Below are 16,647 nucleotides of genomic sequence, written 5' to 3' on the forward strand. Positions count from 1 at the left end.
CAACCACTAGGAGTTTATATACGAGACACTGAAGTCATTCTGCTATTCCTCTGATGGCTCTCTCAATTAGAAGGACTTGTACAGGAAATCTCCAACATTAAATACTGGTGACTCATACTTCAGTCAGCATAATCTGTTTATCACAATCGCCACACTGTCAAGGACTTCACGGCGGAAATATGTTGATCGCAATTTGCATGACTGAAGCTATTAGGTGAAATTAAACTGCCTCTGGAGAGGTGTTAGAGCTGCATTGTAAGTGGCAGAGAATAGAGGTCGCAGCCCTCCACCTCTGTTCAAGTTCAGTTTCTCCAAATAGCTTCTTTCACGCCTCTTTTGAACCATAGAAAGGATCTGAAACCAAAAAAGGATGCCATGGTCATCTGATAATAGGTGTAGGGCACATACTGTACTTCTGTAAGCTTCCATAGAAGCAATGGAGGCGTTGCCCTTGCTCAGAGAGGCTCTGCTCTCCCCAACTGCCACGCTTTGATTAACAGGGCCAGGTGTGATGATGTTTTCACTGGCTGGCCCTGTCAAAGTGGAGAAGGTGTGGCAGTTAGATAGAGCAATGGTAACGCCCCCGTTGCTCCTAGAGGCTCATTTGCATATATTAAAACATCATTTTCCTCACCAATGCAGGCACATATGAACATGGGACCAACACAGATGCCTTCAGCTGCCAACATATGAGCCAGTTTCATAGGTACAAATCTGCTGACAGATGCCCTTTAATTCACTAAACATTTCTGGAGACCCTTCAGTGAAAAACCAGGAATCCCAGGCATCAATGAACATTATCCTCCATTCCTAATGAGCAAATACAAGACCTGCAATGGATGGACTGATAACATTACAACAAATCTAGTACAGAAAATTTATTAAACCCACAGCAATGACAACCCTGTAATTTACAAAATGTGTGGAATATATTCAGACAGAGAAGGGAATTAAAATTACTTGTATGTAACACAATAGTAGAAAAACAAAAAACAAACAAAAAAGAAAACATGTACAATTATTTCACAGCAACAGTGGTTCCTATACGGGCCGATCAGAACCAATTTGCTTATCTTCATATTGTGGGGGTGGGGTAATAGGCTCAATCTTGGCGATTTCCGCCGTCTTACTCTGACCCGACAGGTTCAGTCTGAATTCTTTCAGGTGAAGTTTGTCAGACTTGATTCTTCTGACGTTCAGAGGCTTTTTCTCTTTGGAGCGAGAATTTGTCCTCTGTGGTTGCTCTTGTTTCGCTGAAGACGCGTTGGGCCTAGTGGGGGTGGACTCGTCCAGTTCAGTCAGGGATTCATAGGAGGGGAGGGTAATGCTCATCCTCTCATGGGGGTCAGTCTCTGTTGCCTCTGAGGCGCTGTACCCGATCCTCATCACTTCCTCATAGCTGGGAGCAGAGTATCGCGGGGCGTCCACGTCTTCATGACTAAACAGAAATCAGAGAGGAATCATTAAAAGACAAATTCATTATATCCTCTAGGCAAGTGGGCAATGGCTGATGAGCCAGGGGTGGACCTACCTCATTTGCAGCTATAACCAGCACTAGATTTACAACTTACTTCACCCCTTATATCATTGGAGCTATAATAGCGCTGCTTCTACTACTCCTACTACTAAGATTTTCACACTCATCCCATCTGATGGTATTTTGTTAGCAGCAAAATTCAACCATCAAGTTAGCTTATCCAATTCCCATAAGGGGGGCACAGGGGGCATTGCTACCGTGAAGGGGGCACAGGGGGCATTGCTACCGTGAAGGGGGCACAGGGGGCATTGCTACCGTGAAGGGGGCACAGGGGGCATTGCTACCGTGAAGGGGGCACAAAGAAGGCATAACTACTGTGAGGGGGCATAAACATTATGGGGCACAGAGAGGGCATTACTACTGTCCCTGTGCATGTGTCGGTCCCTCTGTGTGCGCGTCACCATCACCATGCCCACAGTGTTCCTATGTCTTGACGCAGCTGCATCAGGATGTTCTGTGCGAGGCAAGAAAAAGAAGGAAGAGGAGGCAGCGTCGCCAGCATGGAGTCCCATGGGAGAGGCACACTAAGGACGTAGGTAATACTACCACATGATCTACACTAGTATTATGAGCGTTTTTCCATAGGGCTGCAGCTAACACTACCACATTATCAGCACTAGTGTAATATGTGGCTTTACATTGGATTGCAGGTAACACTACCACATGATCTGCACTAGTGTGGTTTTACATAGGACTGCATGTAACACTACCACATTATCAGCACTAGTGTTATCTGTACTGTTACACAGGACTGCAGGTGACATCACCAACTACATGATCTGTACTTGAACTGCACCAAATCTGGCAGGACAGTCTCAGAGTTCTGTGGCTACTTGGCTTTTATAATATTTTTTAATGGAAGGGGGGGCGCCAATTTAAATTTTTGTCTCCGTCAGCAGAAGAGTTATAATTGGCCCTGGTCCAAGTTATATCAAAATTTAGGCAACCCCTGCAAATGCGATGTGCAGAGGCTAAGGCCAGTAATGCAGGAACTTCTGCACGGAATATCACTGCTACAGCAAAGATGATGTCAGTACCAGGAGGACTGGAGCACAGCGCTTGCAGAAACAGCAAAGAAAACAGGGGAGTAGCCATTCATTTGTTATTTTAGGGCATTTGCAGGGGTTGCCTTAGTTTTTATATACCTTGGCCAACTCCTTAAAAAATAAATACCGTATATAACTAGGCTTGGTAATGAACAAAGGATTTTGTAAACCACCTCTTTTTGCCAATTTTGTTTGGGGTGATCTATGAGCGTCTGTGTTAATCTTTTGATTTCCAACATGGACTTTACTTGGGCTGTCCATGGGAATTTATCACTTATTTTACCAAATAACACACTACTAAAAAAAAAATTCTAATCTTTTTTTTTCAGATTTTTTGCTCTTTTTGAACATTATTATGGGGGCAGCCTTCTTGCCTGCTAATATAATTTAGAGCTATGCTTTACAGCAACGACATGACCTACATAAACAGTCTATTGATCCAAATTTACAACATTTTGCCTTTTTCCATCACTCAGTGTAAAACTGGGCCTGGCTAGCTGGCTTCGTTTAAGCCAATTTTATCAACTGAGGAGATTTAAAACTGGTGTAAAGGGAAGAGTGGCTTAGTTGCTCATAACCAAATCAGATTCCACCTTTCATTCTTAAGAGCTCCATTGGAAAATGAAAGGTGGAATCTAATTTGGCAAGCAAGTCCGTTTTCCTTTACACCAATTTTGATAAATCTCATCCTCTCAAAAAATCTGCAGTAACATCTCAAGTGTTCGACCTAAATTGTACCGTTTCAGAATACGTTGTCTCATGTGTATACATGAATAAAAAGTATCATATCTGGTACTGACTACAAAAATCTCCCCATTGACTTTGGGAGAGTGTTGTGGGCATGCTCTGTGACCTATGCAGAGGTCATTGTGCAGGGAGGGAGGAGGTGATCTGTGAAAATCGCCTAACTGTGACTCCTGACCCTGTCTATTTTCAGATGCTGCCTTTCATTAGAAAAAAAATAAAAATGAACTTTATTTAAACAATGAATTATTTTCTTATGACACATTTAAAAAACGTGTCCACCTTCGCAACCAAATTTTTATTGTGCCAATGCATCTAAAATGATTATGCAATTTTTCAATCATTTTTGATTAAAGCGGTCCTAAAATTTTGCCTGACCCACCCTGCATCTATACTTTCTTCCAGCAGTCTGCTACCTCTAGGTCACCCACTGACTGCCGGCATAAAGCTGGGAACAAATGGATGAAACTATAAACTGCAGGATAAGATTTTGCAGGGTTTGTTTGTGGTCTGTTACTATGGAGATGCATAGGTATGCAGAATGCTGTAGACCTAAAACTAAAGGAATGTTTAATAAAGACCTATTGCATAGTTACACCATTTTTTTCATTTTAGATGCACTGGAAAGAAAAAAAGAAAAAAAGTTGTTAAGGCGAGTATACCCTTTAAAGGCTATGGATGCCATTCTTTATTATTGCATTCTACTCGATAGTTAGCCAAAAGGGCTGTTGGAAGGTTCTGTTCCCTGTAGCAGATTGCACGATGTGGCGGAAATAGTAAAGGCAGTTTTTTTTTTACTGCGTTGTACTCATTTTGGGCTAAAACTATTTTTTTTAGTTGATCTTTATTAAAAGTTTTTAACAGTTTTACTTCACACTGAATCTGTCAGAAAACTGCTCTGTCGTCTGAATCCGTAGCCCTCAGTCTGTACTTTCCTAACAGCTCATAAACACTCCTAGCGAAATTCTTATCAGTTTGATAAAGAATTAGTTCCAATGAGTGTTTATGAGTTATTAGAAGTTTAGAGATAAGGGGCTACAGATCCAGACAACAGAGCAGGTCTCTGACGGATTCAGAGTATGAATGCACTGAAAGTGAAAGCTGTAGAAGAAAAACTGCCGAGAACATTATAAAAAGACCAAATAAAAAAAGGTTTTTAGCCCAAAACAAGCACAACGCAATAATAAAAAATAAAAAACTGCCCCCAAAAAGGTGTCCATAGCTTAATATTTACCCCCTACTGTTCAATCTGTTACTGCAAACAGAACCTTCCAACAGCCCTTTTAGCCAATCAGCCAGAAGTGTAACTTCGCTGTAATGCTAAATCGGTAACAAAACCCCCACCGTCCCATGTCGCACTTATTATACTAGTGTTTTTTGTTTTTGTTTTTAAACAAATGGGCTGCCTCTGAATCCCCTATAACTACAGAACAGCCCCCCCCCCCACCTCCCCCATGCACCCCCTACAGCCAGTAATGCACCAAACTAAGGTTTTATTGAAGCAGCAGGACAGTTTATAGGACCGTGCGAAGGGTGCAACCCCACGGGGCATCACCTCACTACCTCAAAAGTGGGCGCCGGGCAGATGGCGCAACAGTTGAATGTTTTTTTGATGCACCCTGTTGGCCTTATTGCAGAAATGAAGACTGTTAGTTGTTGTAGCTGAAGGGGTTGCCTCGTTCCAGTAGATAATAACATTTAATATTCTGCAATTTTACACTGTGTGTGTGTCAATTCCGAACAATTTTAACAATTTCTGATTGCAGTCATAGAAAAGGAGGGGGTGGGGGCTTCATTATATATGTCCCCTTCCAGAGGATATAAACCTATCTGGGTCTTGCGGACAGAGAGCTGCACAGCTCGTTACAGTGTATCAGAGCACTTTCTAAGTGGTGTAACAGGTCGTACACCTTTGTCATCACATGATCAGGAAGGATTTGCATGCTCCGGAAAGAAACTATGTAGGTTTCCATTCAATGACTACAAGCAGAGCAGAGAGGAAAACCTGTCAACGAGGCAGGGGCGGACTGGTCGTAGACCCTACAGGGAAATTTCCCAGTGAGCGGATGACCGGGAGGCCGCCTGAGCCCTCCTCATGGCCTGCAAGAAGTAATAAGTCCAAGAGCTGGGAGGGTCAAGTATCTATGTACCTGGTTGGCAGCTAGAGGTGCCCTCCTGACTTCAACTGTATTGCCATCCTGAGGCAACTGGAGTTGGCAGACAGAGCGTGGCGCTGGCCACCACAGTGGGGCATATTCTGGGGCAGTGTTTTTTGCTTTCTTCTGTCAATTTAAACCCGCTTACATCATGGGACCACTTAGTTTTTTCCAGCGTCACTTTAAGTTCCCAGTCCACCCCTGGAACGAGGCAACTTTGCTAATAATTTTAAATAAAATCCATCTTGCGTGTACACGGCACCTATACAGACCTATGTGTCTCTATGGTAACGGACTGCAACAAGCGCCATTTAACCTCATCCTCCAGTCATTCAGCATTTCTTTTTCAGACTCCTAAATCTTGACCACAGCCACCGGTAAAAGGTAGTAGCTGCGTCTGAGCGGCTCCGATAGACGTGTATCCCGGGAGCTCTACAGATAAACTGACACCACGTCTTTCCCCGCAGCGAGGAGACAATGCGTCGGGCGTGCCAACATTAATTCCACTTCTCACAAGCCCGCTGGAGTAAATAGATTCCTGAGCTCATTTACATACAGCCTATTAACAGAGTTTACAGAGACATTTTCTGAGCTCTCCGAGCTTCTCTCGATACGTTCCTCACGACGTTTAGCCACAAGCTGGCAGTGCCCAGAGGCAGGCAGAACGCTGTAAATATTTCCAGACCATCACATACCTCAATCGATGCCTACCTTTTAACCTGTCCCCCTGCATCAGGACTTTGCGAGGCGCCGACTCTCGTAGGGTACGGTCCTGTGTGATGGCAGTACCACTGCATTACCACCAATTTATTAAGTAGGCTTTAACCCCTTCAGGACTGACATATTTTGGGCCTTAAATTGAACCAGTCATATTGAATATGCAAGTCCACTCCGCAGCCAGCAGGAGGAGCGGAGCAGATCGATGTATGGTTTTATTTGAAGAGACTTGTAACATTCATTTTAATCACAGCTGTCAATCACAGATCACACCGCCCACCGGACTCCTAAACATATAAAAATTAAAGGGCATCTGTCAGCAGATTTGTACCTATGACACTGACTGACCTGCTGTATGTGCACTTGGCAGCTGAAGGCATCTGTGTTGGTCCCATGTTCATATGTGCTCACAGTGCTGAGAATAATGATGTTTTAATATATGCAAATGAGCCTTTAGGAGCAATGGGGGCCTTACTGTTACACCTAGAGGCTCTGTTCTCTCTGCATCTGATGCACCCTCTCCATTTTGATTGACTTTAGGCCGAATGCACAAGGCCGTGAGCGGTCTGTGGAACAACGGGCTGGATTCCTGCTGAGGGCAGGAGCGCACGGTGTCATTAGTTGCTATGACGCCGTGCGCTCCCTGCTGCCGCCCAATACAGTAATACACTGGTATGATCTATACCAGTTAACTAATGTACTGCGGCGGCAGCAGGAAGCGCACGGCGTCATAGCAACCAATGACACCGTGCGCTCCTGCCCTCAGCAGGAATCGTGTGCATTCGGCCTTAGGAGAAGTCAGGGCCTGGCGTGATCATGTTTTCACGGCTGAGCCCTATGAATCAAGAGAGGGCGTAGCAGTTGCAGAGAGAGCAGAGTCTCTAGGTGTAATGGTAACGCCCCTGTTGCTCCTAGGGGCTCATTTGCATATAGTAAAACATCATTTTTCTCAGCCATGCGGCACATATGAACATGGGGCCAACACAGATGCCTTCAGCTGCCAAGTGCTCATGTAACAGGTCAGCCAGTGTCATAGGTACAAATCTGAGGACAGATGCCGGACAGAAGTCATAACTTTAACTTTCTGTTGATGTTACTGTATGCGGGCTTGTATTTTGTGGGACGTGTTGAATTTTTCAATGCCACCATTATTGGATAGGTATAATGTATTAATTAATATTTAATAATGTATTAACTTATTTTTCCTACCTCTTTTTGGGAGGGGTTGTAAAAAAATAAATAAAAATTATATATATATATATATATATATATATATATAAATATATATATATAAACAGGAAGTTACAACATTCAGCTTGTGGCCTAAATAACCATCATTCTGCTGAGCAGTCCTGTTAAGTCGAAGTTGACCATAACTGATGAGCATTCCCGAGGAGACCAATCAGACACAAGGCTTCTCTGACAACACTGACACTAAAAGATAATACACGCAAGCTGCAGAAGCCAAACTGTGCAACGTTAACAAAAAAAAATATTACAAAAAAGAAAAAAAGTTTTCCTCCCAAAATACTGTACATGCAAATCCATAAAAATATAATAATATATCTAAAACTTGTCCATATCTTTTAATGGAACATTCAAAACTCCCGAAATCCTGTTATATATTTCCACATATCCAAAATGTACATTACATTTGGGATATCTTTCTAGACTTCATCTACCGTTATAAACAAGTTTTCTAGGACTGTCTGATAATTAAAGGGGGTATTGCCAAATTCTAAAAAGTTAGGATAGGGGATGACCATCTGATTTGTGGGGTCTGACCACTGGTACCACCACCAATCACAAGAACGTTGTATATCAGACTGGTGGAGACAGCCCAGTACAGAGCTCTGCTTTCTCCGGCACTCCCTTTGAGATGAATGGAGCTGCAGAGGTGATGTCCAGCTGATGGGACCCCCACTGATTGGAGGGCTATTCTCGATCCTGTGGATAGGTGACAACTTTAAAACTTTGAACATATTCAGAATCAGTCTCCATTCCTTTAAATGCTGTATTGGATAGCCCTTAGGGTTTCCTCACATGCTACTTTTTTGTTTTTGTACAAGCATTTCTAGTGGCATTTTAGTTGTAACATTTTGAATAAGCTTTTTTTTGCCCTGGCATTTTTGCCGTGTATGTAGACTTTTCAATATTCCTCTCCATGACAACAACATCAGAACTGATAAGAAAAAAAATAAAAATGAAAAATCCCATAAAAGACAAAAAAAAAAAGAGAAAAAAAAAAGAAATATATATAATATTGCCAGGCTTGGTGTAATCAGAGACCTTTTTTTTTCTCCATGGACTCTTAACCCTTTCTAAAAGGAACATCCTCCCATTTCCTTTCTGAAACTCTCACTATGGACTTTTTGACTCTTTAAATTATTGTTTCTGCTACTTTACAGTCAGAATAAGGAAAAGGGTTAATTACCCGCATTTACTGAAATTGTACTGTACAGTGCAACAACCTCATGAAACCCTGGTTTATGTAGAGTTCCTGCATCACCCAGCAGGGGGCAGCGTTATCGATTTGTGCACCTAATATGCCATTTCGCTCTAGGAGCCTGACTCACTGAACATTTCTTTTCTCTACTCAGGGAGGGAGAAAGCTGCATTCCTGTCCACGAGAAACTTCATCACAATAGCAGAAAAATCAATGGGTCTCTGGGTCATTATATGCTGTAGTTATTTTGCTCAATCTCAAGCACAGCTCAGCGAGACATCAGCTCTCTCTCCAGGAGAGATAAAACCATCTCTATTTATTAAGAAATACTAAAGATAAGTGTCAGGATACAAATTAAATGGGCGATCAGCACCATGTTAATGGGATCTGCCGCCGCTAGTCTCCGCTCTCTTCCCAGTGTGTACGTGAGGCTGCGCCTTCAATAGGTTTTAGAGCTGAAGATCTGTTTTAAATCATGTTTGGTTATCTTCCCTCTCCTTTACCCAATGACATTGAAATAGCTATAATGGTAGGGCTGCCATTATGCCATACGTTCTTAAAAGAGCGCTACACCTAAAATAAGTGGGGTATAAAAGTGAGAGATTTAGAGATTTATATTTATTACACCCACACACATATACACACAGGAATATAATATAATATAATATATATATATATATATATATATATACACATACACACACACACACACACACACATATATATATATATACACACATACATACATACACAATACAGACCAAAAAGTTTGGACACACCTTCTCATTCAAAGAGTTTTCTTTATTTTCATGACTAGATTCACCCTGAAGGCATCAAAACTATGAATTAACACATGTGGAATTATATACATAACAAAAAAAGTGTGAAACAACTGAAAATATGTCATATTCTAGGTTCTTCAAAGTAGCCACCTTTTGCTTTGATTACTGCTTTGCACACTCTTGGCATTCTCTTGATGAGCTTCAAGAGGTAGTCACCTGAAATAGTTTTCACTTCACAGGTGTGCCCTGTCAGGTTTAATTAAAGTGGGATTTCTTGCCTTATAAATGGGGTTGGGACCATCAGTTGTGTTGTGGAGAAGTCAGTTGGATACACAGCTGATAGTCCTAGACTGTTAGAATTTGTATTATGGCAAGAAAAAAGCAGCTAAGTAAAGAAAAGCGAGTGGCCATCATTACTTTAAGAAATGAAGGTCAGTTAGTCCGAAAAATTGGGAAAACTTTGAAAGTGCCCCCAAGTGCAGTCACAAAAACCATCAAGCGCTACAAAGAAACTGGCTCACATGCGGACCGCCCCAGGAAAGGAAGACTAAGAGTCACCCTTGCTGCGGAGGATAAGTTCATCCGAGTCACCAGCCTCAGAAATCGCAGGTTAACCGCAGCTCAGATTAGAGACCAGTTCAATACCACACAGAGTTCTAGCAGCAGACATCTCTAGAACAACTGTTAAGAGAAGACTGTGTGAATCAGGCCTTCATGGTAGAATATCTGCTAGGAAACCACTGCTAAGGACAGGCAACAAGCAGAAGAGACTTGTTTGGGCTAAAGAACACAAGGGATGGACATTAGACCAGTGGAAATCTGTGCTTTGGTCTGATGAGTCCAAATTTGAGATCCGTGGTTCCAACCACCGTGTCTTTGTGCAACCAGAAAAGGTGAACGGATGGACTCTACATGCCTGGTTCCCACCGTGAAGCATGGAGGAGGAGGTGTGATGGTGTGGGGGTGCTTTGCTGGTGACACTGTTGGGGATTTATTCAAAATTGAAGGCATACTGAACCAGCATGGCTACCACAGCATCTTGCAGCGGCATACTATTCCATCTGGTTGGACCATCATTTATTTTTCAACAGGACAATGACCCCAAATACACCTCCAGGCTGTGTAAGGCTATTTGACCATGAAGGAGAGTGATGGGGTGCTGCGCCAGATGACCTGGCCTCCACAGTCACCGGATCTGAACCCAATCGAGATGGTTTGGGGTGAGCTGGACCGCAGAGTGAAGGCAAAAAGGGCCAACAAGTGCTAAGCATCTCTGGGAACTCAGTCAAGACTGTTGGAAGACCATTTCAGGTGACTACCCATTGAAGCTCATCAAGAGAATGCCAAGAGTGTGCAAAGCAGTAATCAAAGCAAAAGGTGTCTACTTTGAAGAACCTAGAATATGACATATTTTCAGTTGTTTCACACTTTTTTGTTATGCATATAATTCCACATGTGTTAATTCATAGTTTTGATGCCTTCAGTGTGAATCTACTTTCCGGTATTGAGTTCAGTCATAAGGCCTCAATACCGGGAAAAAAAACGCTTACTTTTTGTCCCAATTCATTCTGAATGGAAAGCAATCCGTTCAGTATGCATGAGGATGTCTTGAGTTCAGTCCCTTTTTACAGTATTTGGCCAGAGAAAATACCGCAGCATGCTGCAGTATTTTCTCCGGCCAAAATTCTGGAACACTTGCCGGACCCGGCATTAATTTCCATTGAAATGTATTAATGCCGGATACGGTACCAAGTGTTCCGGAAAAACGGATGCGCAGACCTTTAAAATATCTGTGAAAAAGAGAAATACTGGATCTATTTTTCTGGATGACACCGGAGAGACGGATCCGGTATTGCAATGCATTTGTCAGACGGATCCGCATCCGTAAACAAATGATATCTGTTTGCATACGGAACTGCCTGCCGGATTCTTCTAACGCTCGTGTGAAAGTACCCTAAAGAGGCGATTTATCAGTTGTAAAGAAGGCGATTATTGACTTTTGGGCCAAGGGTGGCAGTATTCTTATTTCTGACACTGCGCAGTTTGCGAACTGTTCTTGTGCTGCTGTGGTGAAAGTATCATGCGGACAGATGGCACCATTGTGAATAAGGAATGTGAAAACTGCGGAGCACCACGTGCCACTGATGTAAAAGGTGAATGTCTGCTACGAAAGTGCACAAGGGCGAACTGACACTACAGTGGAGCAGCTCACTGCCAAAATTAAATAAAAGGCTACCAGATGTGTCTAAAATTGGCTTGAGCTAATCGACCTTCGGATCATAGATCTAAAGTCTATTTGTTCAAATACGTACAACACTAAAATGTATTTGCTCCATTTAGACAAATTCGTTTCGCACAAAGTCGCACCAGACAACTCCTATTGTATGCATATCTGCGTATTGAAAAACTTAAAAAAAGCAATCCGAACTGGGCTTTGGTACTGGCTGGTATCTCGGAACCAAAGCCCAGTTCGGATTGCTGTTTTAAATAGTTTGTTAGAATACGCAGATAGGAATACATTAGGAATTAACTGGAGTCTCATGTGACTTTTGGCAAAGCAAATTTGGCTCCACGGAGCCTATACATTTTAATGCTGTACGGAAACAGCATTAAAATGTAAGTATTTGAACCAATTGATTTCAGATCTATGATCCAAAGGTCGATTCACTAAAGCCTAGTCTAAAACAACTGTTCAGTGACCCCAACTGTGTATGGGGCTCCAAAGCACACGGACGGTCACTGCACTGATTGGTAAAGGGTTGTCTTCTCTGATGAGTCAAGTGGAGGTTAGCGTATGAGGTGAGAAACATCAGGGAGCAAACCTCCTGCAACCATTGGGAAAAGTAGTAGGGCACACCACTATTCGGTTCCACACAGATAATTAATACAAAAACAATATTAGCAATATACACTATTAAATAAACATACTTAAAATACACAAACTAAAATTAATAAAAATGTTAAATACAATAGTATCAATGCTGTATTTTGACCAAAGTTTGTTGTATGGTAAAAGAGTGTCTTTCCAAACGGGTTATTTAACCCAATCAATACCCCAATAGGTAAGGTCGCAATAGTGAAGGTGAACTTAATATTTGGATACAATTTTTGAATAGTCACTTGTATCTGTGCGACTTAATAGTCGTAACACTTGTATTATCGCTACAATGTTGTTGCCTGTTATTAGGAATAAGCCGGAGCTGTTTTACACAGTTCTATATGAAGTGATGCCGGCTTTTGTTGCATCACTGGTGGCGTCCCACGTGTGATGAAATTATTTACAGGCAGCGATACGGTATGTGGAGATTTGATTCCAACTAAGTTCAGTGTGGGTTCGGGATCCTCGGTGATTATGTACAGCCGTACTGTACTGGGAGTCGATCGGCAATATATTCCTTCTGCGTCTTTAGTGGATATCTCGTAGGGATAAACTTTACCAGAAGAGTCGACTTTCCAGGGAGACAGATATCCGGCTGGTCTTTGCTTTTATAAGCCAAAATTCACCGATCCCTCGCGTCTCTTTCTTTTTAAGCGCTTATTAATCCTCCGGTATTGTGCTTCATTTCATGGGGTAGTTACCATACGCGTTTCGGAGTGACTACGACTCCTTCTTCGGTGGCTAAGTTACCCCTAGAAATGACTGGTTTTTATACACCTGCACAGGTGTGGTCCAGATTGATTAACTATGCATAGGAAGTGACGTGCTTTTAACGCAGTGGAACCGCATTATACAAAAACCGCAAGACTATCGCATAGAGAGCCATGTGTTATTGTAATTATCCAATCTTTGGCTATACATATCCATTGCTAATATATAGTCAAAGGACTCTTTATGAATATATATATATATATATATATATATATATATATATATATATATATATATATATATATATATATATATATATATATATATATGAGAAAACTGAATATATCTATTATAATGAGATTGCAGTTTTTGTTTGTTCGTTCTATTTTGTTTTAGAAATCCATATGACCTATCTTATTATATATGGTCTTTTTGGTTTAAAGTGATATACCTAGCTATTTGTTTAATTCTTTTTTAACTTAGAAGTAATGAGTTTGTGGGCGATATATTTGCCCTTCCGACATAGGAAGGAAAAAGCACGTCACTTCCTATGCATAGTTAATCAATCTGGACCACACCTGTGCAGGTGTATAAAAACCAGTCATTTCTAGGGGTAACTCAGCCACTGAAGAAGGAGTCGTAGTCACTCCGAAACGCGTATGGTAACTACCCCATGAAATGAAGCACAATACCGGAGGATTAATAAGCGCTTAAAAAGAAAGAAAGACGCGAGGGATCGGTGAATTTTGGCTTATAAAAGCAAAGACCAGCCGGATATCTGTCTCCCTGGAAAGTCGACTCTTCTGGTAAAGTTTATCCCTACGAGATATCCACTAAAGACGCAGAAGGAATATATTGCCGATCGACTCCCAATACAGTACAGCTGTACATAATCACCGAGGATCCCGAACCCACACTGAACTTAGTTGGAATCAAATCTCCACATACCGTATCGCTGCCTGTAAATAATTTCATCACACGTGGGACGCCACCAGTGATGCAACAAAAGCCGGCATCACTTCATATAGAACTGTGAGTAAAACAGCTCCGGCTTATTCCTAATATCAGGCAACAACATTGTAGCGATAATACAAGTGTTACGACTATTAAGTCGCACAGATACAAGTGACTATTCAAAAATTGTATCCAAATATTAAGTTCACCTTCACTATTGCGACCTTACCTATTGGGGTATTGATTGGGTTAAATAACCCGTTTGGAAAGACACTCTTTTACCATACAACAAACTTTGGTCAAAATACAGCATTGATACTATTGTATTTAACATTTTTATAAATTTTAGCTTGTGTATTTTAAGTATGTTTATTTAATAGTGTATATTACTAATAAATATTGTTTGTATTAATTATCTGTGTGGAACCGAATAGTGGTGTGCCCTACTACTTTTCCCCTTGTTTTCCAATATTTTTAGAGGATCGGGTGAATCCTCTCTGTAGTAGCACCCATACCATTTTTGATTATACAGGTGAGCCCCCTCTAAATATTTGTATTTTCTCCTGCAACCATTGTTTGAAGAACAAAGGCTGGTGGTAGCAGCGTTCTGGTCCCAGTGCAGCACCCGACTCAGCATCTCCGCTCTGGCGTTGAGCAGCGGGACGGTGCGTGCCTAGAAGATGTACCCCTGTCCCCATCCATCTCATTTCCTCCGGGGGAGCGGCCTGGGGCAGCGTCATAATAGTCTGGCCCCTGTGCTAGCATCCCCGTCTTCTGTTTTGTCCTCCTTGCAAAGTTTAGTTCCCCCTTTGTCTCCGCCAGCTGGTCCGGCTGCTATGCCGGGGGATGTTTGACGCTTGGCAGCCGTCGCGAGGGCCAGGACTCTGATAGTGAGGATTCTCTTCCGCTGGTCACTAAGAAAAGAGGGGTGGCAGAGGCGTGCTCAGGGGTGTGTCTACCCAGAGGCAAACAAGGCATTTGCCTAGGGCGGCACTTGCCAATGGGGCGGCAAAATGCCTTGTTTGCCCCTTGTCAGATCCGATCCACTGGTATACTCTAACCCCCAGGCGTTCCCATGGTGACGGGGACGCTTGCCTGGGGGTTAGAATATACAGGGCCACGCCGCTCACAGGAGCACATTTATAAACTGTAATCAGTAACTTTAATCATCGCTGATCTCTTTACTTGGATACCTTACTCTTAGCTCCGGTAACAGCAGGCAGTGTGGGTGGCGCTCACTCACTGACGTCACGCGCCTGCTCCTCCCACTAAGTGAGCGCCGCCCGCACTGCCTGCTGTTACCGGAGCTGAGAGTAAGGTATCCAAGTAAAGAGATCAGCGATGATTAAAGTTACTAATTACAGTTTATAAATGTACTCCTGTGAGCGTCGGGAGGGGGACCTGTGGATGCCACCGTCTAGGGGAGGGGGACCTGTGGATGCCACCGTCTAGGGGAGGGGGACCTGTGGATGCCACCGTCTAGGGGAGGGGGACATGTGGATGCCACCGTCTAGGGGAGGGGGACCTGTGGATGCCACCGTCTAGGGGAGGGGGACCTGTGGATGCCACCGTCTAGGGGAGGGGGACCTGTGGATGCCACCGTCTAGGGGAGGGGGACCTGTGGATGCCACCGTCTAGGGGAGGGGGACCTGTGGATGCCACCGTCTAGGGGAGGGGGACCTGTGGATGCCACCGTCTAGGGGAGGGGGACCTGTGGATGCCACCGTCTAGGGGAGGGGGACCTGTGGATGCCACCGTCTAGGGGAGGGGGACCTGTGGATGCCACCGTCTAGGGGAGGGGGACCTGTGGATGCCACCGTCTAGGGGAGGGGGACCTGTGGATGCCACCGTCTAGGGGAGGGGGACCTGTGGATGCCACCGTCTAGGGGAGGGGGACCTGTGGATGCCACCGTCTAGGGGAGGGGGACCTGTGGATGCCACCGTCTAGGGGAGGGGGACCTGTGGATGCCACCGTCTAGGGGAGGGGGACCTGTGGATGCCACCGTCTAGGGGAGGGGGACCTGTGGATGCCACCGTCTAGGGGAGGGGGACCTGTGGATGCCACCGTCTAGGGGAGGGGGACCTGTGGATGCCACCGTCTAGGGAGGGGGGACCTGTGGATGCCACCGTCTAGGGGAGGGGGACCTGTGGATGCCACCGTCTAGGGGAGGGGGACCTGTGGATGCCACCGTCTAGGGGAGGGGGACCTGTGGATGCCACCGTCTAGGGGAGGGGGACCTGTGGATTGCCACCGTCTAGGGGAGGGGGACCTGTGGATGCCACCGTCTAGGGGAGGGGGACCTGTGGATGCCACCGTCTAGGGGAGGGGGACCTGTGGATGCCACCGTCTAGGGGAGGGGGACCTGTGGATGCCACCGTCTAGGGGAGGGGGACCTGTGGATGCCACCGTCTAGGGGAGGGGGACCTGTGGATGCCACCGTCTAGGGGAGGGGGACCTGTGGATGCCACCGTCTAGGGGAGGGGGACCTGTGGATGCCACCGTCTAGGGGAGGGGGACCTGTGGATGCCACCGTCTAGGGGAGGGGGACCTGTGGATGCCACCGTCTAGGGGAGGGGGACCTGTGGATGCCACCGTCTAGGGGAGGGGGACCTGTGGATGCCACCGTCTAGGGGAGGGGGACCTGTGGATGCCACCGTCTAGGGGAGGGGGACCTG

General features: G+C 44.3%; 1 protein-coding gene across 1 annotated transcript in view; it reads right to left on the reverse strand.

Annotated features, from left to right (window-relative positions):
- Positions 1-854: 854 nt before the first annotated feature.
- TMEM51 (transmembrane protein 51) overlaps positions 855-16,647 on the reverse strand; it is an 88,279-nt gene continuing 72,486 nt past the window's right edge. Inside the window, exon 3 of the mRNA XM_044278393.1 lies at positions 855-1,438. Coding sequence (XP_044134328.1) covers positions 1,042-1,438 — 397 coding nt within the window. The 3' untranslated portion in view covers positions 855-1,041. The remainder of the gene's footprint in view (positions 1,439-16,647) is intronic.

The sequence above is a fragment of the Bufo gargarizans genome, chromosome 2, assembly GCF_014858855.1.
Source record: "Bufo gargarizans isolate SCDJY-AF-19 chromosome 2, ASM1485885v1, whole genome shotgun sequence".
Lineage (NCBI taxonomy): Eukaryota > Metazoa > Chordata > Amphibia > Anura > Bufonidae > Bufo > Bufo gargarizans.